This window comes from Pholcus phalangioides, unplaced genomic scaffold, assembly GCF_987345545.1.
Source record: "Pholcus phalangioides strain wild (caught in Gottingen) unplaced genomic scaffold, Ppha-v1.0 ptg000011l_1, whole genome shotgun sequence".
Classification (NCBI taxonomy): Eukaryota; Metazoa; Arthropoda; class Arachnida; order Araneae; family Pholcidae; genus Pholcus; species Pholcus phalangioides.
In genome coordinates this window covers 10914480-10942379 of record NW_028301604.1, presented here as the reverse complement: position 1 = coordinate 10942379, position 27900 = coordinate 10914480, and the positions used below count along the sequence as shown (strand labels likewise).

The following is a 27900-nucleotide window of genomic DNA, read 5'->3' as shown; positions in this document are numbered from 1 at the left end:
CAGGAAAATGCAACGTCACGCACGTCAGACGTTACTACCGAGTGGCTCCAGGAATACTCTTCTGACTTCAGCATCCTCCCTAGGCTTCCTAAATCCCCAGACATAAACGTTATGGAGCACATATGGGATACCTTTCAACGGGCTGTACAAAATCACCTTGCACCGTTACGGAATTGTGGACTGTCCTGAGAGAATCATGGTGTGAATTGGCTTCAGGATACCTTCACACATTAGTGGAGTCCATGCCACGGCGTGTTGCAGCAGTTCTGAGTGTTTGAGAGGGACCCACACGATATTAAGTTGGTGGGTGCAAGGCCGTAGCAAGGGGGAGGGGGACTTAGGGGTTTGGTCCTTTCCCGAAATGTGAAAAAATGACCGAAAAAAGGGAAAAAGATGGCCAAATTTATTGTTCTATCAATTTGGTTCCCCCTTAATGAAAGTGGTCACGAGATGTCAGCCGAGATGTCACTGTACAGTACAGATAGTAGACACCGCTTATTGGAATATGGATAATGTTACCATTCGGGCATTGTTATCGCTTTCGCAAGGTACGGAACGGACCTACATCATAACAAGGGAAGAACTTCGTTTATAGTTATCAGGATTTCGGTTTTTATTATAATTTTTTTCTTTTGCGTATTTTGAAGTTGAGGTTGAACCAGACTTACATTTTCCCTATAAGTTATTGTTATCAACTTGCAAGACTATGTAGAAAATCAGGAAGTTTCTACTCCCCCCCCCCCCTATTTTTTGACAAATATTTCAGTACTCAGTTCACAATGTCCTAATTAGCAGCTATATGATCCATGTACGTGTGGCGCTTCTTTCGGAATGGCCTTCCTATAGTGGAGGAAAATGTAAGGAAAAAACACCTTTCAGTTCACCAGACCAATATCTACAGCAGAAAGCCTCCGCGCGAAGCTTTGACGTCACTGAATCGGATTTTACCCGTTTTTTCACACGAAACTTGATGGATGGTCACTCTATTCGTTTGTCGTTGGTTTCGTATGTACTTATCAATCGGTTATTGTTATCAGAAGCCCCGGGTCCCGATGTGACCACGTGCACTGCATATGTAAAAAAAAATCTCACAGACTAACAATCTTACTTAATCAGAGAGAATGGGAACATTAATATTCATATTAATGAATTCCAACGTACCTACTGGGGATACTTGTGCAGATCTCTTCCTTATTTTTTTAGTGAACCATGATTTGACTGCTCCTCTTCCAAAAAGCCAAAATATGGAAGAAGTGCCTTTCTCTTCTTCTCCCCTTCGTTTTGCTCTCCTTGCTTTAGCTGAAAATTGTAAGAAATTGAAATTATGAGTAATTAATAGGAATTTTTGTTACTGAAAAATAAATATTCCTGATAATATTTTCATACTAATGAGAGTCTGGTGAGTATACCCAACTATCACATTAATCTTTTTGGATGTAAATTATGCGAAATTTTTCTATATGCTGCATAAATATGCGTATAGAGAAAAAATATTAATACACAGCTTATCAAAATTTTTAAAAATAAAATACTATAGGAGACATATGCATAGGTTGTAACCAAAAAAGGAAACAGGTGAGATTTTGAGGAAAGCAATGGAACATACGAGGTTTGTTCATACAGTATCCGATCATAATTTTTTCACATAAACCAATGAAGCTAGGGGTAGCGTGGTTCCAGGCACGTATGTGGGTGATCCTAGTGCCGTATGCCCGAATTTTTTTCTGCCTGCAGAAGCTGCCAGTCACCGGCAGACTGCCGATTGAGTAAGTGAGCGTCATCGCATTTTCGAATCTGCGTCCCAGTGAATAAAAGACGCGTACTCAGTATCACTAAAGTGCGCCATTATCCCGTACGTTAGAACTGTTAGAACGCGGATGCACGCCTGAATAACTACACAGGGCTGGCGTCCACGCTTTTTATTCACTGGGACGCAGATTTGCATACGGTTTCTTTTTCTTCCCCAGGTTACATTTGCATGCATGGTGTCCTTTTTCTCCCGATAAATTTCAACAGGAATGCCGTTTTACTATTTGCGGAGCGACCGTTTAGAAACGCGCTAGCGCGTTTGCGTTTCATGTTAGACCATGCATTCTTTGATGACAATTGTTTGTATTGGTGTGCACTATCACCTCTTAAAGTTTTTCCCATTTTTTCTGAATCACCCTGTATATTTTTTCATATGAGAAATTCTGAAACTAGAGAAAATTATTATATATAGCAGAACTCCAAAAATAATTTGCTCAACGAAAACGCCCACCAGAAGTTACGGAGTTAATGACAAAAATAGGTTGCGTTTAGAAAATTCATAATTAGTTTATGAATGTACTAACCTGTGACAACCAGAGGCGTCGGAAGTGTTTCAACCCTGTGGGTGCTCGTCTTGAGTTTTATGTAGGAAATTTTGATTTCTGAATAAATTTTGGGGGTGCTCGGACTCTTGCCACAAATTTCCGTGGGTGCTCAAGCACCCACAGCACCACCAGCTCCGACGCCACTGGTGACAACTTCTGAATTTTCGCTTTATTTCTCTTACCTTCCTTTCGTGCTTTCCATCTTCTTACTAATGTTGGAAGGAATGTCACGATGTTTAGTGGAGGAGGTGTTGGTAGAGTCATATTCATATTGCGAATCAGTTTTGCTCGTCCATATTTCCATTCTTTGTCGGATTGCGATTGAATTCGTTGATATGTGTTCGACATCATAGCAATCAGTAAGTTAATGAGCACAACAACAGTTACCATCATATACACGCCGAAAACGACCTTCATGATCACTTTTGCGAAAGGTGGGCTGAGATGCATCGGGGGCATGTAGTCCGGTTCTACGAGTCCAAACAGAGCGTAAAATAACATTTCGAATGTTCCTATTGGAGATTGAAATACTTCTCCACCGACTGTGATGGTTTTGTTCTCCGGATCAAAAACCGGCTGGTAGACTGCACATATGTGAAGAGAAAAACCTGTAAGAAAAATTGCTAATATCGCCAAAAAACGCATCAAGTCTTTCATCAAGTCTCTGATGATAATTGCCCATGGTCCAAAAAGGTGATGAAAAGTGAGAAAATTCAAAAATTCAAAGAAAGCGAGAAGGAGGCATACGGCTAATAACTGGTTTCTTATATAAAGGACTATACGACGTGAATCAAGATCTGAAAAAAAGAAAGCAGATATGTGTATCGCTATAGCAATCATGCCAAAAACAACGATCACTGTTTTGATCCAGCCTAATCCGCCCTTTTCCCTTGGATTAACTACCACTGTGACTGCAAGGCCGAGCAGCCATAGTAATAAAAGCCATTCGTGGGGGTGAGGTAGAAGACTTGTTGAATTGAATAATGGAAAATACGGATTCAGTATAGAAAAACATAACAAGAATATGAGAAAAATATGGGACACTAAACTAGACATGAACTTAATGATTGGAATGTTTGCTAGTCTATGAAGTGGTAAAGAACATGCCATCCAAGTGACTGGACAAATGATAAACGCTAGAAAGAGAAGCAGAATTTGCCACGTAGGCCATTTTAGGTTCCCCATCCATACGTCAGATAAATACTTTTGAACTGCCGAATGCGCGACTACGTCTTTTCGTTCCAGTTCAATCAGAACATCAAGGAAGACTGTGTTCTTGTGGTCTCCGGCTTGTAAAAGAGCACCTGCAGTGTTGTTACTTGCAGCTATTGCCAGTAAGTCTGAAGATAAGGTTTCACAGAAGCTCGCTATATTCTCTAAATCTTTGGCTCGCTCTTTTTCCTGCTGTGCTAAGTCTTCGTACCGACGAGACATCTTGACAGCAGTGTCGATCGGTGCTGGCGATACGAATACAAACTCTAAGAGTGGTTTTTGTTCGTGATTTTTTCCACACACCATCAAATCAACCAAGAACTAAAAAAAAAAAGAAAGAAGTGATGTTGAGAATAAATCAACTGTTTCGAATCAAAAACCATACCTGACAGGAGCTAAATGTTACGTATTATGTTATTGCACTTACTGACGAATCTTCCATTAGAGCAACTGTATCATGTTCCTTCTTAAAAAGGTACCTTAAAACATCTAGGTGATTGGCACTAGCAGCTATACTGAGAGGTATTTTTCCATCCTGTTCATATAAAAATATTGACACTTACAAAAGTTCCCATTACTATTTAGAATTTGAGTTTGAATACGAGCTGCTGCTCGAGAAAATATATTTAAGAATTTTACATTTTATAAACATAAAATTTTTATGGAGTATTTTATTTGAAACACGAACAGAATAGGACAAAATATTTTTTTCTGCGAATGAATATTTATAAACTATAAATGACTGAAAAAAGCTGTACCTTTGCTCGGGCAACAGAAGAGGCCCCACTATCTACAAGTAGGTGAATCATATCTATATAACCTTGTTTAGCAGCATAATGGAGAGCTGTCCAACCATTCTACATAGAGATCAGTATATAAGGAATAAATAAATAAATCGAAAAATATCAAATCTTTGTGTTTTTGCTAAAAACTATTGTTTAAAAATACATTCTCTCATAGATAAATACTTTAGATTCAGAGTGACGAAATTATGGCGACGACAACCATTTTTGTCAATCACTTTTTTTCTATTGCAGAGAATACTATTTGAAGTGCTATCTCTTGTCTAAAACAAAATTTTAATTATTGAACTTCATTAGATAATCTTATGAGGCCTTTCCTCACTGAAAGGCCGATTTATGTAGAGCACAGTTGGGCCGGCCTCCTTAAAAAAAAGAGTTTCTCAACTGTATTTTCTTTGACACACATCTGACATTTCGAAATTGAATAATCTGTACTTGATTTATTATTTACATTTCTATTTGACTATTTCAATGAGTAAGATCGTAAATTAGATACGGAAATTTATAAAGTGGGAAGTAAGTTGTTTGGTCCCGACTTGCTAATTGAGTGGCTGAAAATTGATATTGAAGCGTTACTTTGCATTAGGTCTACTTGATCGGGTGTTTGAATTCAGTTTATGACAGGCAAAGGCGGAGATAGATAGGCGAATATAGACTTGAAAGTCTGGGGGGGGGGGGCGATCATTATTGCTGGGGGGGGGCATGATAATGATGATGCAAATTCATATATACACATATTAGATCAGACGACTCCACCTTTGACACTGGGCCAATGCCTCTCCCCATGCCCCCCTGTTTCTCCACCCATGTGATTGACAGGAACTTTTGCAGCCTCCCCCCCCCCCAATACAAATCGGATCTTTATTGTATGTACAGTTGAACTTTGCTTATTCCAACTTGCCTTGAGTTTTCTATTCAATTTAATGTTGAAACTACCTGCTTAATTAAATTTTTTTCTTAACGTTTTGGATAATTCGAAGTTTGATTCAGCTATGTCATTTGCAAAATGTTTTTTCTCTGAATTCTTGACTCACTTTTAGTCACATTTTTCTTTATTCAATGTTTACTGATCTTTACCAGAATATAACATGCAGCTTACATTAAAACATTAAAAAAATTACAATAAACGAAATCTGAACCTTTTTTGCTTTGGCTCTAAATAAGAAGCAATTATTTAGTTACCAGTTCCACACATTGGTGTGTTTCACCTGATTTTGGATGACTTCATTATTACCTGGCAATGACATGCAAATGCTACTATTCAGGAAATACGAAAAATTGTGTGTCTGCGATAATAAACTCTTCCACAGATGGATTGTTTTCAATCTAAAGTGCTGAAATCTTAGTTTATTGTCTGGTAAAATGTGACGAAGATCATTTCTCTCTATTATTACTATTCCTTTATTTCGGCATATCAATGAGGCTTAAAAAAATATTTTTCACCATGTTCAAACAAGGTTCATACGCTTATTCGGCTCTAGAAAAAAAAATTGTGGTTGACTCACGGATGCAGAGGTAGGTGAAGAAGTAGAAAACACAAAGCCTCATTCAATCTTCTCACGAACAGGACGAAAACGAATCTAAGAAAGCTACATAGGTGCCTATTGCAACATTTGCAGAAGCTACGCGGACATGCTAGAAAAAACATGGCTGTTGAAGCTCGAAAATCGCACACATCTTTCATTTTCTAAATCAACTTGAATATTTTGTGCTGTGATCAAGAGAAAGCAATTAAAAAAACAAAACAAATGGAAAGTATAATTTCGAAAATCTAATAGCTTTTATGATCTTCCAGTTTTATGCAAACACTAGTTGCAACAACGAGGAAAATGGCAGAGTAAGTGATAGCATTCAGTACATTTTAATAATTATCAAGAGTTTTATATATAGATTTTTTGTGAAAATATAGTTATCCTATACTGATGCATGGGATGATCCAAATTTTGGATAATTCGAACTTTTTTGCTGTCTCCTTGAACTTTGAGTTATCCAAGTTCGACTATACACTATATTTAACACTTGTATGGCTAAAATAACAGTGACGCAAAAAAAAAAAAAAAAAAAAAAAAAATGAATGCACACACACACATATGAAATTTACTTTTAACTATAAATAAAATAACACTTTCATTGAATAAAAAGAAGCTTAATGTAATAAATACATGTCTTACATTATCTGAAGCATTGATGTCTGCTCCCTGACCAAGCAGTAGCCGAACAATGTCTTCGTGACCATGTTCAGCAGCCATGTGTAAAGGTGTTCGCCCATTTACATCCCCAGAATGAAATTTATCAGTGATCCTGCTTAGTATAAGGCCAGCAACAGCCAGGTGACCGCCTTTGGCTGCTAAATGAAGCGGCATTATATGCTGAAGATACAGAATAATGTTAGAGAATGTTTTTCTGAAAAAATAATAGTTTACTTGTGAAAAGGCACAAAATACACGAGAGAAATTGAGTTCAACGAAATAAAGCATTGGTAATTTGTCAAAAATTTAAAAACAACTCGAAATTAATTCAATAGAACTCATTCAAGCGAGTGGTTCACGTGAAGAAAACCTAATGAAGTAGTAGATTAATTTTACACAATAGTTTTTCATGCCCTTGTCTCTTACGAAGCAGAAAAAAAGAAACAACAACTAAAAAACAAAGTATGTATTCTAATGTTTTATATAGCCCATCCTAGCCTTTATTCGATTGAGTAGAGTTAAAAATTTCACACAAAGCGGTTCACTAAGCTATGCTAAACATATGCAATGCAGTATTAACATAAACTGTAATAATTGGTAGATTTTTCAAAATGGCTGAGAAAAAATAACAAAGAGCTCGATGGGCAATAATTTGAAGAATCCTGAAGTAGAGACTTAACTGTTTTGTAAACCATTGTACAAGTAATATACTAACTGTCAAGATTCGATAATGGATAGATAGATTTATTTGCACAAAAAAAAAACCACTAGAAATCAAAATATTCTAATTTTGAGTTTCCTATTCTATAAGCCATCCTAGTCTTTATTTGATTGAGTAGAGTTCAACATTTCATCCATTGGCTTAAAATGAATAGTTTTTTTGGTGCTTTGAGGGCCGAAATTCAAAATTATCGGAAGTAATGCCATGAATTTCCAATGTGACTATCACTGGAAAGAGGGAAGACACATTTAATTAAAAACGTTGGAAATATTTTCCGAGCTATGAGGCTTTTTGGATCACGTGATATTTCCCTCTTTCTTGAGGGACATACAAACCGTAGACGAAGGTAACCAATATGGCGACTTCCTGCGCGACTCATGAAAGAAACAAATACAAATCTAAATTAAAGAAAAGTAGAAATGGATTTTTTTTTCTTTTTGATGGGAGCTAGATATTTCGAAAATTTTCTTGAAATTCAAGTTATTGATCTGCCTGTTTTTGCTTCAAAAAATGCTTGATTAAAGCTGAGGAATTTCTTCAATGTAATTTATGATCCCATAATTAATTTCAAAATATACTAAACTATATGAATCGATGCTGTTGTATATTATAAGACAATACGAAGACATTAATTTTCATTTTCGTGCTTGAGAAGATAGGAATAAAAAGTTGAAATCAATGTATTGCGTGAATATCCAACTCAAAAGTAGGTCCGGCTAATTACTTTATATTTAATTTTCTGAGCTTCGTATCTCTACGAAACTCAATATTTCGAAAATAGAGAATTCAATTTATTTTTTAAAATTATTGATGTGGTGGAAAACCCCACTAAATTTTCGCATTTCTATGCTAAAATAGGAAATTTTAACACTGATTTCTATGGGGATCATCCTATGCCTGTCTCTCAAAGTGATGCTGATGATGATTATGATGTCTATTCAAAAAGCCTCATTGCTCAACGAATTATCATCACTATTACTGTTATACGATCCATTTCGACTGCATTGTACATATATTGTATATAAAAGAAGTTCTATCACCTTCAAAGAGAAATTATGAAAGAATCGTTTCTCAAACCTCGACAGTTGTTGCAGCATCAACTTGGACACCGGCGCTGTTCAACAATAATCTAACTACATCTTCTCTTCCGCATCGGGCAGCCAAATGGAGCGGAGTAAAACCATACTGTTGAAATATCGAACCAGATAATTAAGTGATATCATCAAGATAATCCGTTCTGACTTTACGAAAGAAAACGTTAATATTTTTTACCTGAATGACCAAAAAAGTATAAGAGAATTTCAATCTGAAAATTTCGGTTGCTCAACCTCTTAAAAATTTATCATTATGTACATATCCAACATGTAATATGTATATATGAGTAGGATGACCATACGTTCGGTATTTGTATTTCCCGGGACAGTCCCGGTTTTTTCTGTTTTTCTGGCCGTTCCGACTTTTTTGCAGAAATGTCCCAGCTTTTCCCGTTTTTTTAAACAGAGTTTATTTGAATTTGTTATTTTCATCAAAAATGTAGACCCAGGTAATTTTAATAACTCAGTAACTATAAGTTGACGAGTTGACATTATTTTCAGTGATGTATATTTGCATTTTCTCTGAATATTACACGTATTGACTACACTTGAGTGGTCAAAAGTGAATTGAAGGATTTCGAAACATTCATTGAGGCAGTATTTCTCAACGTACATGAATCATACGGAGTAGAATGCTTATTAATTTTTTTTTTGTCAGAAGCCTGCTGCTTTTCACATTTGACAGGCAACTCTGAATAAGTTAATTAATTTAGTATATTTTATTCAACATCTTGTCAGTTGAAAGTAACATCGGTTTTTTAAATAAAACGTGGACATGACCTGTGAAAATTTCACCGAAAATCCATTTTTTTATTATATAAGGTGTCCTTCAAGTGCTAGCACGGCCTTCATCTCATACCATCCGTCGTAGAGGTACGATTCTAATTTATAAAATTCTGAACAGACGTTCAAAAATTACCCTGTACTACTTTTGAGAGTGGAAAAACAGTGCATCACAAAATAAAAAAAATCTAAATTTTTATACGGTCCCAGTGTGCTCAAGAATCCAATTACAAAGTTGTTGTCCTGTCTCTCTCCTGATGCTATAAAAAAATTCCATGTTACCAAGTGCAATATTTACAGAAATATTCGAATTCGAAAAACGGAGGAAATTTAGTAAAGAACAGCGACAAATGCGGAAAAACCGTTTTACCCGCATTTAACGCTGTTCTTTCCCAAATTTCCTCCGTTTTTCGAATTCGAATATCTCTGTGAAAATTGCACTTAGAAACATGGAGTACTTTTTTAATAGCATCAGGAGAGACATGGCAACACTTTGTAATTGAGCACACGGGGCCGTTTAAAAATTTTGATTTTTTATTTTGTGACACATTGTATTTCCACTCTCAAAACTGCTACAGAGTAATTTTTGAACACCTGTTGAGCATTTTATAAATTGGAACCACACTTCTACGACGGACGGTTGATGAGATAAATTCCGTGCTATCACTTACAGGACACCCTGTATATTTTGCAGAATAAACACATTCAGAACACGAAGTGAAACTTTCAACAAATGTGTGAAAATGTTTTGGTTGCAGTTTTTTTTCTTCATTTGAGGGAAAAGGTTGGAGGGGGGGGGGGGTTTATCGTAATTTGGCGATATCCCGTATTTGAGAACTAAATTTCTTATATTTTTCTCGAGGAAATACGGTCACCCTATATATGAGGGGTTAGAGTGGTGTAAGTAAATAATCCTCGTTTTGAGAAAAAGACTTTACTAGAATTGTTATCATAAAGTCCCATGTGTGTTAAAATTTTGTAATTTCACTACTATTGTCGAACTAAAGCTGAGAATTAGTTCATTTTTTCTTTCAACAGTTAACACCTCTAGATTGCATTTTTGGATGAACTTATGTCAGAATTGGTGAGAAAATTGACTTACGCCACTTTTACTTTACCCCTCCTGATATGTGTGTATATTCTGCTGAATTGGCTTTAAACTGCGTGAAATTTTCGGTCTTTCTAATTTTTTTTAATGTGCTGAAATCGAGCATGGATTAACAAAACAAAACGAAACATTAAATCTAAAACCTTTACTTTTTCTTATGAACCTTATGAAGAACTTTTGATCTATGTTGATTTTTGCGATCCGGGGGACAAATTTGCGAATTTAGAGTATAAAAATATATTTGAGAAGAACGATCAGATTTTACAAAAAATATGTTTCGATTCAATTCGAAGCAACTTACATCAGCCTCAGAATCTCCTGATGGTTTCGAGCTTTTTATTGTTGCTGGAACTTGAGTGAGAATCTCCCGCACGAAATCTTCTTGGCCATATCTAGCAGCTATGTGCAACGGTGTTAGTCCTGTCTGTTGAAGAATGATAATAAATACAGTAATTCATTTATTTCATACAATGGAGAGTATCTATAAAATTATAGACAAGATCTCGTCTCTCTCTCTCTCTTATATGCCAGAAACATGAATGTGTAAATTTCATAAAATTGGGAAATGACGTTTGAATGTTTACTCTACCCATGTTAATTAATCTATGGATGTCATTTTCTTAAAATGTTTTACCTAAAGGGTGTACACATATTCGCGTATCTGGAAAATTTTGATAGCAAAATAAGTTATCCAACCAGCTGATAAGCTCTTTCGCAGAGAAGATGCTCGTCTTCCACTACGTAGGCCCATGGGTTCGAATCCGGGCGTAGAACGTCAGAAGCAAGTTCTTTACCTACAGAACCTGGGGCGACCACGGATGGATGGAGCCTTCATTTCCCCCCCAACTCCACTGGTTGGAAATTGCCGTATGGCGATATATGACCGGAGTTGATGTGCGGTAAAGTAGCTCATGAACCCCAAAATTGAGAATTTGTAAATTAATTTCTCTGGCATTAGGGACGACGACTGTATAGACAAGGGGTGACCAACTTCTTTCTGTTCGCGGGCCAACATAACGGTCAGCTATAACGTCGCGGGATGCATCAGTGGAGCAACTTCGGTGTATAAGACGCTCCATTATTAATTAATTAGTTAGTTATTAAATTAATTTCGTCACTAGAAATAAGAAGTTCGTAAGCAGTTTGTTAATCAAGAAATCTGCTATTGGAACCGATTGTTCAAATAATGATCACAAATTTAATTTTTTCACGGCACTTTCACCTTTTCGCGGGCCGCACAAAACCACTTCACGGGCCAGCTGTTGGCCACCCCTGGTATAGACGATCAGGGTCCCAGCGTCTTCATCAAACTTTTTAAGAGCATCACGTCAAGGATATTGATGTATGTCGATTTCTTGATTTAAAGTTTTGAAATTCAAAGTCTATCGGAATCATACATGTCACGATGGGTGACATATTTGTGAATAGTTAATCCAACAGGTAGGTGAAAAAGGTCAGAGAGCTACTGGCTTAACTTATGATTGAAAAATCGTGGTAGGGTTCGTGGCAGGTTCTCCATGTCTATACTATACGTTACACCATGTGCAGTTTTTATAAGAAACGTCACCATAACTATGATAGCAGTTTCATTAATTTTATTCATTTTTCTCAAAAATATTTCAGCATTAATGTGAATCAAGATAAGTTATTCAAGGATGCAATGAATTGCGTTAGTTTGTGCATCATTGCATATGCATTTCGATATCGTATATATAAATTTACCTTTTTGCTGGCTACTCTCCAAGATATGACTGATTTGAGAGCGTGTAAAACATCCACGTGCCCGTATTTTGCTGCGATGTGCAATGCTGTATATCCTTCCTGAAAAGAAAATTACTGAGATAGGATATGCATATTCTTAGGTTTTTTTGCCTGGATAAGTATGATAATTTTTTCCGGAAAAAAGGTGGGGTTACCTAAGTGTCCCTGTTTCGCTGCTTATACCAATGGTGATGAATGATGCTCATCGATTTAAAAAACGATTTCTCAAAGGGAATAGTAAAATACCTAGTGCTGACAGCATCATTAGGAAATAGAATAATAAGTAACTCTCTCCCGAATTATTTTCAAGCAATGTTATTCAACCTGGCATCTCTGGCAACAGGAAACAGTAATGATTAATTTACTCGAACAGTTTTTCGCTCTGATGGTAGTGTTTTTGACGTCTGACATTGGACGAGTCGTGTGCATTAAACGGTTTTCATCTGATCATTTTTGTCTCACCACGGTCATTTTCTGCACATGTGGGCTAGTTAGACCGGGACCTACAACTTATTGGCGATTACGAACGGCAGCTTCTTTTTATATTCACAGAGGGGTTGGTACGCTAACCCCTCGATGTGGGACTCCCTGCGGTAGCAAACTTTTTCTGTGGTCACGTCATCGTTTCTGTTGTACCCCTGTGCCAGGAACGTTTCTGACAAGGACGAACCAGGTATCGAACTCGCGATACCTTTAAACATCCTTTGGTACTTTAGGAGAGTGTCTTATCGACCTGGGCTGCCGTGCCCGGAAACGGTTTTAAAATGAATATGCAGTATACCTGTTTGCAAATGATACTGGTTTTCGAAGCTAATATTTTTCGTTAATTTCAGTGTAGAAAGGACAAATGTAACAAATAGATTCGCGAGATCATGAATATTTACGTCAGTTTCATCCGATGGATTAGAACCGGCTTCGAGAAGGACTTTCACAACATCTGCATTTCCTCCTGCGGCAGCTTGATGAAGAGCCGTCGAGTTATTCTGCAATAGAACATTTGCACAAAGTATTTACATAAAACGAGCATGAAATTATACATGTTTTTTTTCCAAGATTACCATGCATGCCACTTACTTTACTTCTTGCATTTGTGACTAGATTCGGATCAAACTTCATCAAACCTTTTATGACAGCAACACTTCCTTTCATGGCGGCGATATGGCCACAAGTGATACCGCTCTACTAGTAAACAACAAGAAAAAGGATGTGCTATCTCTAATCTGTATTTAAATATGGTGTAAAAAACAACACAAGACATGGAGAAAATTGTCATATCAAAATTTAAATCACTGTACGCTATAAATAATATAGGTGCTATAACTTTGCATACTAACAAATTCTTTTCTTTCTACTTCTCATATTTTAATTTTTTCTTATGAGTTACAGGAATCAGTTTATGCATAAATAAGAAAAAACTTTAAAAAATAATAAACAAATAAAATAAATAACTAAAAACAAAAATGAATAAAAACATTTGCTAAAACCATAAGAAATCACTTAGATATGTGTTAAAATAAAAGTAAAGGATGATATGAAGCTAGTCAAATAGAAGAACGATAAACAGTACCGAACTAGCCATCGTAACAAGCTCAGGCTTAAACTGAAGAAAAAGTTTCACAATTTCTGAATGGTCATTTTCTGCTGCCAGTAGCAATGGAGTTTGCCCTGTCTGTACGATGGAAAAAAGAGAGAAAAATAAAATTATGCAAAAAAAAGAACTGGTCACTCACTTTATAACTACTTCTTATATCACTTATCCCGTTTCTTTATTATGTGTGTTAATGAACACAAAATAAACGAATTTCGACGAGCATTTTTTGTGCGTTTACTTACATTGTCTTTGGCATTCGCATCAGCTTTTAAATCTAAGAGGATTCTACACACTTCCAGTTGTCCGTGTTTTGCTGCCAAATGCAAGGCAGTTTGCTTACTCTAAAAGTCAAGAAAGAAACATAAAACACATGAAAATGTAATGTAGGTTATAGATGAGTTTAGACTATAATGTAGACTTCTAACTAAACGCCAGCTGACTGCACTAAGGTGACCAAATGCAAGCTTCTTACTAATTGTGCAGTGACTAGATAATTTTTTTTTCAAAATTAGATTTATTTATTTACTTATTAAAAAGGACTTTTTCAATGCTTTAAATTAGTAACACTGATGACTTGTTTAATAATCAAGTAAATAATGGAATAGACACAAATTCAAATAGCCCTTATTCACTTTCGTTCCGTTATATTGTTGCTACAGTTGAATTTAGTAGAAGTGGTAAAGATTCTCTCAACAGCGAACTGAAGCCTTTTTTTTTGATCGTTAAGAAAAAAACTACGAATCGCAACATATCATTACGTCCCCATAGGTAACAGCTCCATCATTTTTGTAGCTTTAGTTCGAAGTGGTTCGATCAGAAATTGGTAAAGCATGCACTTATGTTTCCGATTGTAAATATTTTGCGTAAGAAGATTCGAATTTGAAATCCTTTTTATGCATGTTTGATACAATTAAAAAAAACTTACGAGAGTTAATCCGTCAGTTGAAGCTCCATATTTAGTGACAAGTAATTTGACGACATTCGTATGTCCACGAGCAGCCGCATGATGAAGGGGAGTCATTCCTTTTTTAGTTCTCACGTTAACAAAAGCTTTGTGGTTCAAAAGAATCTCTATGACATCGCAGTGGCCGTGTTCCGCTGCCAAGTGCAAACCGGCTCTACCTTCCTGTAGGTAGGGATACACATATATATTGTCATAAAATATAAGCAATAATGTATAACATTTGTTGCATAAAACTCGAATAGTTCAATATAGTAACGGCCGTAGCAAGAAGGTGACCAGAGGGTTTAGGTCCCCACGAAATGTGAGAAAATAAAAATTTCTGACTATGGCCCTGGATATAGTAAAGCACTGATCATGGAATTCTGATTGTTACAAAAAGCTCCGTAGTAAATAATTTTTTTGTTCAATTCAGCAGAATTGAAGACTACAGTTTTAATAAGATGTGTTATTGAAGATGTATCAAACTAAGTTTTATTTTCTGCAGCCTACAATGCATGATTTAAAAAGGTTTGTGTGTACTCATTCATCTCATCTGACTTCCAAAAAAATCTCTTAAATGCAATGTAATATAAGATATATATATGATGTTTGGAAAATTCGATGACAATATATTTTTGAAAGTCCCATTAGTGCTCCTCGAGCTATTTTCTCACCTATTGCCTCCATGGCTGTGATTGGCTAACCATGCAGTCTCAAAAATTACGTTATTGGAAGTCAGAATGTTATTTGTAAAAAATTAGTCATAAATCAGTGACCACTCGGCAAATAATCAAAATAGTGGGAAAAACATTATTGAAGAAGGCGGCTATTAAACAAGCACTACTTATAAACTCAATTTAAAGTCTACTTCCGATAACTGATGTATACGTTTTTCTATGTAATACTAACATTGTCAAAGACATCAACTCTGGCATTATTTTGTAAAAGCATCTGGACAACTTGAAAGTTACCGGAGTTACAAGCATGTAGCAAGGGAGACCAACCATTCTGTAAAGAAGATAAAAAAAATAAAAACTAAGTTCATCTCAATTTTCACTGAAATTTCACTCAATTCACTGAAAATAAAACGAAATTTGTTTTCTTTTCTCACCGCAGCTTGTTTGTTGACTGCCAATTGGAATTTTGAACATGGAAGCTTAGCAATAATTTCCCTCAGAATATCTTCATTCCCTCTTCTACAGCAGTAATGAATTGGCGTCTCTCGACTCTAAGAAAGAAATACAATTTTTGATGCATTCTAAGAATGTTTTGTTTCCAATATTCTCTGATGCAAAAACATGAAAGCAAAAATGACTTACCTCATTGGTTTCAACAGTAATACTACCTTCTTCTTCTAAAAGTAGAGCTACAATATCGGTATCTTCAGTTGGATAATGTAGCTGGTCTTTTGTAATGGACGATGCATAATGGACTGACGTTTCTCCTTTCTGTAAGCGAGGGAAAAAGTTTAGTCCTCTAGAAATTTAGTTTATTTTGCTAACGGTTCCATTAATTTTTCAAACAGTTCTATTCGACTGAAGTTAGACGTAAATAGGTTACGAAGAAAGCTTATGCTCATACCTTGTTTGGTTCATTGATGTAATTCACAACTTCATCTTTATCGACAATTTTTTTCTTGTAATTTAATAAGATTTTTGCTATTTCATAATGACAGTTGCCGACCGCCACGTGAAGAACGCTTTCGCCTATCTGGAAATTAAGAGAAGTTATATTCGTTTTCAGGAAAAATATTGTTTTTTTTCTCTGACGTTTTTTTGCCGAATAATATAAGCAATAAGGAATAAAACACTTCAATGTAAAAGAACAATATAACAACTGATGCATCATAATCTCATTTACTTTTGAGCTCTTGTCAAGTTCAGCACCATCTTCGAGAAGTTGCTTAGTTGTTTGAAGTGTACCATGTCTCGCCCCGTTGTGTAAGGGAGTTTCACCCTCCTTCGGTAATAAATGGAAAAAAATATATGTATACAATTTTTTTTATTAATTTAAAAGTAAATTTTGGTGCTCAATATAACCAACATATTTACTAATGAATTTCTAATCCTCTTATGATTCCAACATTCAAGCATCTATAACGTAGCTTTTATCCGTTACCTCGTTTCTTGAATTGACATCAGCTCCACTCTTTATGATCAGTTCAGCACACTTGTGGCCGTCTTTTATTCCAGCGGCCATGTGTAAGGCTGTCTCACCATTCTAATACAAGTTAAAATCATTAAAAAAAATTTAATTAAAAAAATTAATTTAAAAAGAATCGTCGGAAAAATAGCTGCAATGAATTTTTATTTTCAGAAAACGTTCAATGGTTTTTAATAATTTCAAGTACATTTTATATAAGATAGAGTAATAATAACAAGACCTTTCCGGCTTTCAACTGAACGTTTGCTCCATGTCCTAACAGAATCTCTACGACCTCCGGCTGATTTGCTTGAACTGCAAGATGTAACGCTGAGAAATTTTCCTGTGAAATAAAATGGAATGTTCTAATATAAATACTAACACAAAGGACACAACAGGTGAAATAAATGTCCAACGAGTTGACTGAAAAAGATGTCCATACGAAATATGCATTTTGAATAAGAAATATACAAGGTGCATAGCTAAAACAGGGCGTATGGTATTTTACTGGTGAACCGTGGATCCTAGAGGGATACTTCCAATTAGAAAAGTATCCAAATAACATGTAGCAGCATTCCGATAAGTCATTCGTGTTCCAAGGAGTTGTATAGTTATTAAAATAAAAATGTTAATTTTTTATACGGACACCCTGTGCTCAAGAACCGAATTACAAAGTTGTAGCCCTGCCTCTCCTGATGTAAAAAAAAAACACCTTTTCCAAGTGCAATATTCGCTGAGATATCTGAATCGAAAAAGGAGAAAAGTTGAGAAAAACAGCGTTAAATGCGGATAAAACGGTTTACCCGTATCTAACACTGTTTTTTAATTAATGTTTAGCAAGTAAAATACCATACGCCCTGCTATCTATGCAGCCTGTACATATAATAGACAGAATTTTATTGTGAAGCTGTGAGCTTGTTGCACAATTTGGTGTCATTAAATACATAACAAACACCAAGAAGGAGAATACAAAACTTTGGAAAAAAAAATAGGTAAATAGAATAGCAAGATTGCATTTTGAATTAAATACATTTGCGTTAAAATGCTCGGTTTCATTCTGAAGAAGGTTTCTTCGCGTTCTTCTAAAGGGTCATTCCAAGTTTTCCGGGGCTTAGTTCGTCCTGTACTGGAATATGCCGTCAAGTTTTGGAGATCATACTTACAGAGGGACATTGACTTGGTCGAGTATGTGCAGAGAAGAGCCCCGCGTGTTCTCGTTGGCACACAAGGCTTGAGCTATGAAGAAAGACTTGATTTCTTGAATATTTTTACATTGGAGGAACGCAGGTGTCGGTGTTGATATGATGGAAGTGTTTAAAATTTTCAGTGGGATAGATAGAATGGACCATAAGTTGTAAATACACCATCAATCAACTGCTTGGACAAGGGGACACCAGTATCGATTGGTGAGGGATAATTATAGGTTGTGGTGTCGCAGGGAGTTTTTTTCTTATAAGGTTGTCAATAAATAGAATAGCTTACCTCCGGGGGTCGTGAATTCTAACAAAATTGACACGTTTAAAAAGAAATACGATAAACATGTTGGGATAAATCGAGAAGCTATCCATACTCAGATGAGACAACCATAATTTTTTAAGACAGTATATTTATATTTTATCATAATTATTGGTGTTTTATTGTTCTTTTTGTGTTGCTGTATTTTGATATAGTTTAAATATGTATTCGACATCCACATTTTTTATGGGTATCTTTTTTCACAACTTCGTTGGGCATTTTGTCTGTTGTGCCCTTTTGTATTTGTATTTGCATAACACCTTTTTAAAAACAACATTAAAAATACAATAAATAAAAACATTAAAAAATAAATGAAATAAAAACAAAAAATTCATGAAAAATGCATTTGTGGTAAAATACATCAAATACTTGAAATTCAATCACATATTCTCTTCCTGCGAAAACAAAACTCTTCAACCTTTGCGCAGGGGCAATAAAATTAAAAAGTGGATGGTATATTACTTAATAGTCTTAAAAGGCTATTTATTTAAAGTCGATATGACTTGCAAGATTAGATAAATGTTTCTGTCTGTATGAGTTATAAATGGGACAGTTGGAAAAAAACCATAAAAAACATGATGCCAGGTTTCGAGTTCTTCCAGATTCTACACGTTGCAGACTTTGCATTTTTTACCGCGGGGAAAAAATTTAAACTCTGCTTCATTCTAAGCAGAAAGAGAACTCTTTTCACTTTAAACCTTAAAAAATCTGCTTCTACATATATATGAATAACATAAGTTATTACTGGTGTTGTTGCATCAACTTGTTCTCCCCGTTCTAGTAAACTTCTGATTACTTCGACGAAACCATGGATGGCTGCAGCATGAATAGCTTTTGTACCAGTCTAAAGCAAAAAAAGTGGACACCATCAGTAAATTTTATTTTTTCAACTTTAATTTAAACTTAAAGAACATTAAAGTTAATTTCTCACGAAGCATAAGTATATGACATATGAGAGCTCAACATACTTTGTTTGACATGTGGAGGGGTACACCTTTCTTTAGAAATACTAAAGCCGTTTCTTGATGGCCTGATTCGGAAGCAATGTGCATTAAAGTCTTTCCATCCTGTAGAAATACACGGAGAACCAAGAATGTGAATAACCTCACAAGTGACTAAAATTATGTACTGGGACTGTCACCAAAATTGTCCGAAAGAAATAAAAGTTCTACAGAGGTAATTTAGCAAAAAGAGGAAAAAGTCCTGAAATTTTATGAGACAGCAAATTTTAGCAAGTAAAAGTGGCAAAAATAAAAAATTTCGATAACCGATATCTCAATGATTTTTCATTCAATTTTTACAGTGAAATGTTTTGTGTATAATAGAGAGAGACAAATTTTTCTGATTGACAATTTTTGATTCGGGACTGAATAAGAATTTCACATTCTGTATTTTTCCCAATTATCATATTTTTGGGGGAAAGGGGTTCGATTGTCACAGAACATTTTACTCTCTTTTTGCTGATAATTTTTCATATTTTACTTGAATTTTATTTATTTTTTATTGACCATAGAATTTATATTTCTTTTGAACACTTTTGGTGAAACAATCCGTAAGAGTAAGGTATAACGAACAATCTTCGATTATAGTTTCGAAAGTAATTTGACTAATAAACTTCTTGAGGTCTTTTAAAAAAATCATAATTAAAAAGTACATTTGGATGGAAATATGTCTTGTAATTAATGAGCTTACTTTAGTCCTTTTGAAAATAGATGCTTTGAACTTTTCCGCCAAGATCTCGACGATCTGGCTGTAACCCTTTTCAGCAGCTATATGCAAAGGAGTTCTATCTTGGCTATCTGTTATATTTGCATTGGCACGGAACTGGAAGAAAACTTTTAGAATTTCTTCGTCTCCTTGTTCACAAGCTATATGTAGTGAAGTAAGCCCTTCTTTCTGTAAATTCAATTGCATTCTTGAGAAATTTGAATTAGATGAATTTTTAGAAGAGCAATGTTGCGGGAATAAAGTAATATTTCAGTTATACATAGTGCAATACATACATTTTGAGCGTCAACGTTCCCACTATTGTTGAGACAAAGTCTCAAAAGATCTGGATTATGCCGTCTTGTTGCAATGTGCATAATAGTATCACCCCGTTCTGCCGTACGTGTTCTAAGTTGCTCTTTGGCGAACTGTGTAAGAAGCTCTCGACATGCAGTATTGTTATCAACCGAAGCTGCTAAAACCAACGGAATATTTCCTTCCTACCAAAGAAATTGAAATGCATTTGCAAACTACATCACGGTTCTCAGTAGGGGAAAAAGAATCAAAAAACAAATATATATTGTGACAACCAGCTAATATCTAAACAATACTGTAGTTTTATGCAGTCCGGCAGCAGAAGCTGGTCCCGAAATGGCACTATTAGATGACAGAAGACTATAACAGGTGTCTATAGATAAGCAGACTGCAGTTCATATGAGAGATGCTGGAAAGTTTAGAGCCATAGAATGAGCATGATGATCGAGTTGGTCCCAAATATGCACGTTGGGTTCAGGTCTGGGGAATTCGGAGATCAGATAAGTACTTGAAAATTTTGGTCATGATCTTCAAACAAGAAGGAAAACATGACACGTCGTAATACCATTGTGGAAGATTCCATACGTTTCAGGGAAAGACAACCAATATATTATTGACAATATACAAGACAATTGATATGTATGATCAGACAATATGAGATCTGGTAGCTCCTTGGTTCATTTGGACCGATTGCTGAAATGCAGTGCGGTTTTTCGGTCCTAATGAAGCTTCATAGCCAACAGTAAATTCTTACATTCATGGCACTTGATGCTTCTCTGTTTCCACTTTGGCAATATGTGATAGTGTCATTTTATTGAATTTAGGGTACACTTTGGATAGCAGCCCGCATACATTTCTCAAACTGCCCGGTTTAAGTCATACTTTGATCATCGACTGAAAGACAAAAATCATTATTTATTCAAAATCTGATGAATTTATCTGTGACAGTAATACATTTTTAGAATGCATGCATCCCATCTAAGGCGCATTTTGCACTGGAACGATATTACAGGTAGTGCAACCTGTGATTCTACAAGGATTGGTTAAAAACCTTAACTTCAGGTTTTTCAATCAATTCGTGTCGAGTTGCAGGCTGAATCGCTTGCAGTATCACTCCTGTGTAGAATGTGCCTTAGGCCAGTCATCCACTGAAAGCGACAACACGAAGCAAGCCACGCGAGCGAAAACAGTCAACAATGAGTGAGACGACTGAGGTCGTTCGACGTCGTTCATTGAAAGTGACCCACGCGTTACTCAGTTCGCAACAGTACTCCGTTTAGACGAATATGTTCGTTAATAATCTGGAGAAAATATTGAAAAATTTCTGAGAAATGGATCCAAGGGCCTGTATTTATCAAGTCCATACTTAATGAGACCTCTGACACAAACTCGGAGAAGGCGTTCGTGTTGTGAATAAATAAATAATAATATTTAATCGATTACTACTTGCCGTCACAACCCATGAACGGCAATTCGGCAATTATCAAATTTTTCAGCTTTCACGTTCACACGGGAAAGGGGAGAGAGAGAGAGAGAGAGAAACAACGGAGTGAGTGGCCCGAAAAAAATTAAAATAAAAAACCAAATGAACAACTGTACTGCGTCTGCGCAGATAAGGCAAGACGCGTATGATACCAAATTATTCGGATGTAGTCGGGTGTTGCTGCTGTCGCCGGTAAAGGTTGTTTCTAGAGGACGACGATCTCCTCCTTTCTGTACAATAGAACCAGTCTTGCGAACACCGACAACTGTGCGCGACTTGTTTATCGCTTCCAATGGACGACAGGTTTTACATTCACTTCAGACCAGAGCTAACGACACTTGCGTTGATTCATTGGCTACGCAGAATCGATATCAAAAGTGGGAGTTGGTCACAATAATATGACTTGACTGTGTCTATCTGGATATATACAACTCTAATAAACTCTTGATTTGGGAAAACTAATTAGTAGAAAAGGCTGTAAATTTTTTAGATAAAAGTTGTAGACGTACAGAGTTTTTTACATGTTAGGCTACCGCAACCGTTTAGGCTTTTAATTTCGCTACGGTTACTATCAACATTTAATAAGTAACGAAATAATCCTATAAAATAATCAAAATTCTTAATCGCTTAGTCATAAAATGGAATTGTCGATTCTCAGTAAGATGATTTTCTTTCGGAACATGGAATCTCCTTAAAACAATCTTTTCTGTTCCTTTATTTCCTGGCAGATATTGTTTTTGCTATGTTGCGTCACATCGTTTATTAACCTTCATTTTAACATGGTTACTTTCAGTAGCCAATCTTGTTCGGTTGCGTGAATTTAAACACTGCACGAGCACGTTTGGTTTCTTTTTCCGGAGCTCGAGACCGGAAATTTCGTGTTTTGAACTCTTCCGCTAAAAAATGTGCCACGGCCATAACAACGCCAAACGATTCTAGTAGCATGGTCAAGTTAACTTGTAAGCAACAAATTCTATTTTGCTGATATTCTCAGATCAGCGTTTTCCCGGTATTTAATAACTATGAAATCCATTAAGTTATACCGCATTACCACACGGGAGTAGGGATGCCAGAAAATTTGTTGATATTTTATTTGGGAATGATCGTGAACAACATTTTGAAAAGCACGATGTTTTTAGTTTTGTTGAAATACAGGATACGAGAGTATATTCTTGTGAGAGCCATTTGATTTTCGTTCGAGAATATAAATCCAAGCACAGTTTTATGCTCATAGCAGGATGACGTTTTATTTTATAGCAAGTGCCTATTTACTTACCTTATCTTTGATTAATCTCATTTCTTTGCTTCCTGAGCGCAGGAGTAAGCTCAATGTTGCCGATATGGAACCTTTTCCACGGGAGCACAGAATGTGAATAGGAAGTTGACCTTTAGGCTAAAAGCATTATAATTTAATTATTTACTTTTTGTGTTTTCATATAAAATCCATCTGATTGCAAAAAATAAATTAAAAAAATAAATGCACAACACATATACAAGTGTTTGAGAAATACTTGTAGTTGATAAGATTTATTGTTTGCTAGAATAATATGAGTTTTCTACGATGTCTTATACTGAAGGTCAGGATGCAGACCTGAAAGTTTCAGGATGCAGAAAATCCAAACTCTTAGGAATCCAGTATTAGCTAATTTTGTTTAATATCCTTTTGTAAGTATTGAGTTCAAAATATATAGCATTATTTGAAAGGTTCGGCCGAACCCTTCGTCTTTTTTTCAAACTTTAGGAGAGACGCAATAAAAGTTACCGCTAAATTAGAGAATTTTTTTTTTGCCTGAAAGTAACATAAACTGTTATTCAGTCTGGGAAGAAAACAATGAACACAATGGCTACATAGATCTTTGCTCCAATTATAGAACTCATGATTGCAGCTGTGTAAAGTGGCATAGCAACGACATACTAGTATGTTGGTTTATTAAGGAACTGACTTGGGGGTGTAAAGGAAGCTATACGGAACGTTATCTAGTCAAAAAACCGATTTCACAAAAATTTAACACAGACCGTTATTCGGCAGAACCCTTCATTTGTTCATTCATATATTCAAGGAAAGCTTTTCTCAGACACCAGAAATTCTCTCACTTTTCTACATCATAGTGAAGCTTTCACGAGAACATTTTCGAACTATGACGGTTTAAATCTAGTTTGTTGGAATTGCAGTAACTTCAGCTTTTGCAATCTTCATTTCAAGATTCTTTTGTATCTTAAACGAGTGTTTTTTTTTTTATTGGTTTGGGGAAATTCTTTGTGAAAGAGCAAGCCTAGAAGACGACGAATCAAGTCAGTTAGCTCCAAATATTGTGACCCCCAAAAATCGCCTTCGTGCAAAAGTGTATCGCCTTCGTGTTGGTAAGGGAGGACCAACATATATCCGGCAAAGAGAACGCGTTGTCGATACAATGCGTGGGCAGTTTGGATTGACATAGCCACGTATAACCTTCCTCCTCTCCCATCTCATCTTTGTTAAGAGAAACTCAAGCCAATAAACACATTACCAATTAGCGGATCAGAAAAAAAGAGAGAGTTAAGGTGCACAATTTTTCATGAAAGTATCAGACAATGTTACTTCGAAACCCTTCTGAGATATTATCATGGGTAGTAAAACTTATCCACTAAGATCAATATGATCTACGTACAAAAAAGCAATCTCAAGCTTGGCTCTTCACAAATCAAGAAACATCGAAGTGATCAAGAATTGTAGGTCACCAAATAGTGGTTCGCCTTTTTTGTTGAAAAATTAATAATTTAATCTTTGTTTTATTACAATGAATAGTGTACATCAGTATTTTCCAACATTCGCAAGCGGCACCCAAAAACAGGGATAAGGGGCGTTATCCTTCTTCATGTCAATGCAGCAACTGAACTTGCGAATTTTGTGCAAGAGTTACGGATTCATCTGGTGCCACATCGACCCTACAGTCCAGACTTGGTATGGTGTGATCGGAAGTGAAGAAATCTTTGAAAGGCAAACAGTTTTCTACTTCAAATGATGCTGTCGATGCATAGGCTATACTGCTATAGTAAAGGACTCGCGGAAACAAGAATGGGCTCAGTGCTTTAATTCTTGGTTTTCACAGAAGAAAATCGGCATTAAACAGTTTCGGGAAAATGAAATTAAAATTTCTGTTTCAGCCGGCATTTTTTTTTATTGCCGCCTTAAATTTTCAGAGTGACCTCGTATGCATTAATTTATTCGTAAATGATATTTATGGAGCATTTTTTATCTAATTGTTCATCATTTGTTTTGCAATGTGTTTTTGACCGTACATGCTGTATAACGCCAGGTGTCACATACGAGATAAATATCTCGACTAAGATAACAGTAACTGCGAAGTATATACCTGCGTATATATTATTCGCACTTTCTCACGTATGTGAATTGTAATAACAATAAATTTCAACGTTTCCGCATGTTGAGATCTAGTACATTCATTTCGTTTCCGAATAAGGACAGCAATCTCCCCCTCGAGATATTTAGAAGCAATGTGGATGGAAAACATTGCGTAGTATAAACCCACACAATCTCTTTATTTACCATTTTTTTAATCATCTTAGCTATTTTTTTTTATTGTCTACGATGCATGGTCTTTACGGAAATGAGGCAATGGAGGTACATAGAAAAAAAAAAAACGTACATATGTATATAGAATATGCTTCACAGTGGTGTGAATATTTTATGTCTTTCCACTAAAACGGAGGATCGTTGACGAGCTATACTGCATACAAATGTCCGTGTGGTATAGAAATTCTACCTTTCATGGAAGAGACAATAAACAGCATGGCATAGGTCTTCACCTTCTCCAAGCCACTCTTTTCTCAATTAACTTGGTCTCACGTGACTGTTATTTACGTGTAGAAAGTCAGTTGTTGCTACTGTCGTGGAAGACGAAGTCGACGTATACGCCCTGCTTTTTTTTCTTCGAATTCAGCTTCATAGAATATTTATTTTCCAATCAAATAAAAATCCAAGCAAAGTGAGTAGGAGCATGTCCTTTGCCCTACTACCCCGGTACTGAATAAATGATGGTAATCTTAATCCAAAAGAATGAGGACATCTCTTTTTCAAAAAAAAGGACAAACAAACGATGTGCATAGGTACTATGTACCCGTAACAATCGTAAAAGCTAGAACATTTCTGAGGTTTTGAAAATCAACTATATTTTCATTAATTCCGGAAAAAAAGATCAGTTTAATTTTGTATTTTCTAAGTTAAATAAAATCAATAATGCTATTTTTTTTACATAAAACTGCTTATCATTTTACTGGAATCTAGAGATGTAAAAAAAAGTTGTGTATGTGTGGTAAAATGTTTTGTTGTTGAATATCGGTACTTCATGCCACAAAATTGTTTAAATCGAGATTTCATGTTAATATTTTATGTGTTGGACAATATTATTATTCAAAGCTGGATGAAAAAGAAAAAAAATACCGAAATTATTTAAGTAAGAGGAGATGAAATCGCACCAGAAATATTTAAAAACCTCGAAGAATGGATAGATGCATTTTAGTGAGATAGTTTTGCAATTATAATAAATTGATCCGAGAGAAGCATTCATCGACATTTACCTTTAAGTGACCATTATAAGAGAACATTAATATCGTGGGTGGCTACGACAAAAAAAAAGCAATACTTCACGCGATCTGAAAACATTCAAACTATGGCTTCGGTGTCAACACTTTTTTTTTTACTTCAAGTATAAAACAGCACAAAAGAGGGGAAATATCGATTGATATTGCCTGTTAGTGCATTGAAGCATCAAACTATACTTAAAACATTTGATGTAGAAAATGGTGCGCACGTGTGCATGTAATTAGGTCGTAAACAAATGAAAATTTATAGAGCTGGCACGTCGATACTATGGAGTGGAATCAGTTACCACGAAAAAAAAGTTTGTGTTCTATATAAGTTATCCGTTACTTCAACAAGCATACAGAAAATAGATCTTAATATACAGGGTGTTCATAAGTGAAGTTGGCATGTTCTGAGCTGTTACAGCCTTAAGAAACTTGAGAAACTTTAGGAATGTGGCCTTTTAAGAAATTCTTTATTCCAGCTTATTTATTCCTTTTTTTAAAGCCCTTTTAAACACCAAAAATTTTCGTGAAGCTTTTGGTGTGGAATCTCCTTGTTCATAAAAGAGATTCACCTGCAAAAACACACTCTTGCAAAATAAACTTCATACTCATTAGTGGAGAAATGAGAATGGAAATTTTTCTGATGGAGATGTGTTGAAACACTCTGTCATGAGGCTTGAGCAGTTTCGTAACCTGTTCGCAAACAATTATAACTGCAATATTTATAGAAAACTCACTCCGCGGTGGTGAATTTGAGAATTTTTTTTTGTTGCTCTCTAGATTTATCCCATCCTTTCATTAGGACGTTTCCAAAGAGATCCATTGTTGTGGTGAGAAATAAAAATTTCATTTTTTGTGATGCCTTCTTTCTGATTTCGATGCGAGTTCTAAAGAGATATTGAAGATGTATTTAAAATGTATATTTTTCTGTTGAAAACAGTAAAAAGTTCGTGTAAAGATTTAACTCTTTATTTGGCCGTGTTGCTCTCAAGAAACATGAGAGTTTCCTATATTTTTCAAATAAAGGCATTTCATATTTTGAGCTCGTTTCGGCATTGATGCTCGGCAAACAATAAATGACATTTTTATACTATTCAAATCTACGTAAATCATATAAATACAGGGCGTTCCCTGAAGTGCAATATCCCATATTTTTTTAAATAGTGACAATAATTTTTTTGTCATTCAATAATATTCAGGGTACCTCATTTGCTTAATATAACCCCTCAAAAATTTTCTCCTCTTTATATTTCGATGCTTGCGAATTAAAGGGTTTATATATGCTGGTCCCCATGCATGTAACGAAATTCGGCTCTCATCCGTTTGGTTATACTCTTGCTCATATTTGAAAAATTTAAATTTCAGTAACGATGCTTACAATATTTATTTTGTATAGCTTTACATTTCCTTGCTTATGATTTGTATGAGCGGTTGTTGAAATGCGTAATAAAAGAGTCATACGTACCCCACAAGCTATGGACGTGTCTGCTTTTTTGTTCAACAGAAGACGAATGGCATCTTCTTTCACCAAAGACGTCGCAAGATGCAATGCTGTTACGCCATCCTGTTTATCACGAAGAATAGCTGGTTAT

At 35.6% G+C, this 27900-nt stretch overlaps 1 protein-coding gene across 1 annotated transcript in view; it reads right to left on the bottom strand.

Annotated features, from left to right (window-relative positions):
- The window catches only part of LOC149080043 (uncharacterized), a 48675-nt gene that overhangs the window by 7570 nt on the left and 13205 nt on the right, over nt 1-27900 (bottom strand). The window contains exons 3-28 of the mRNA XM_089238991.1: nt 27774-27872; nt 22998-23114; nt 20220-20423; nt 19909-20112; nt 19185-19283; nt 18962-19060; nt 16943-17044; nt 16678-16779; nt 16420-16518; nt 16141-16269; nt 15879-16007; nt 15671-15787; nt 15469-15567; nt 14542-14742; nt 13859-13957; nt 13593-13694; nt 13100-13204; nt 12910-13008; nt 11987-12085; nt 10566-10688; nt 8357-8464; nt 6541-6738; nt 4325-4423; nt 3994-4101; nt 2537-3887; nt 1162-1299 (exon numbers count right to left, since the gene is read on the bottom strand). Of these exons, the coding sequence (XP_089095117.1) occupies nt 1162-1299; nt 2537-3887; nt 3994-4101; nt 4325-4423; nt 6541-6738; nt 8357-8464; nt 10566-10688; nt 11987-12085; nt 12910-13008; nt 13100-13204; nt 13593-13694; nt 13859-13957; nt 14542-14742; nt 15469-15567; nt 15671-15787; nt 15879-16007; nt 16141-16269; nt 16420-16518; nt 16678-16779; nt 16943-17044; nt 18962-19060; nt 19185-19283; nt 19909-20112; nt 20220-20423; nt 22998-23114; nt 27774-27872 (4429 nt within the window). The remainder of the gene's footprint in view (nt 1-1161; nt 1300-2536; nt 3888-3993; nt 4102-4324; nt 4424-6540; nt 6739-8356; nt 8465-10565; nt 10689-11986; nt 12086-12909; nt 13009-13099; nt 13205-13592; nt 13695-13858; nt 13958-14541; nt 14743-15468; nt 15568-15670; nt 15788-15878; nt 16008-16140; nt 16270-16419; nt 16519-16677; nt 16780-16942; nt 17045-18961; nt 19061-19184; nt 19284-19908; nt 20113-20219; nt 20424-22997; nt 23115-27773; nt 27873-27900) is intronic.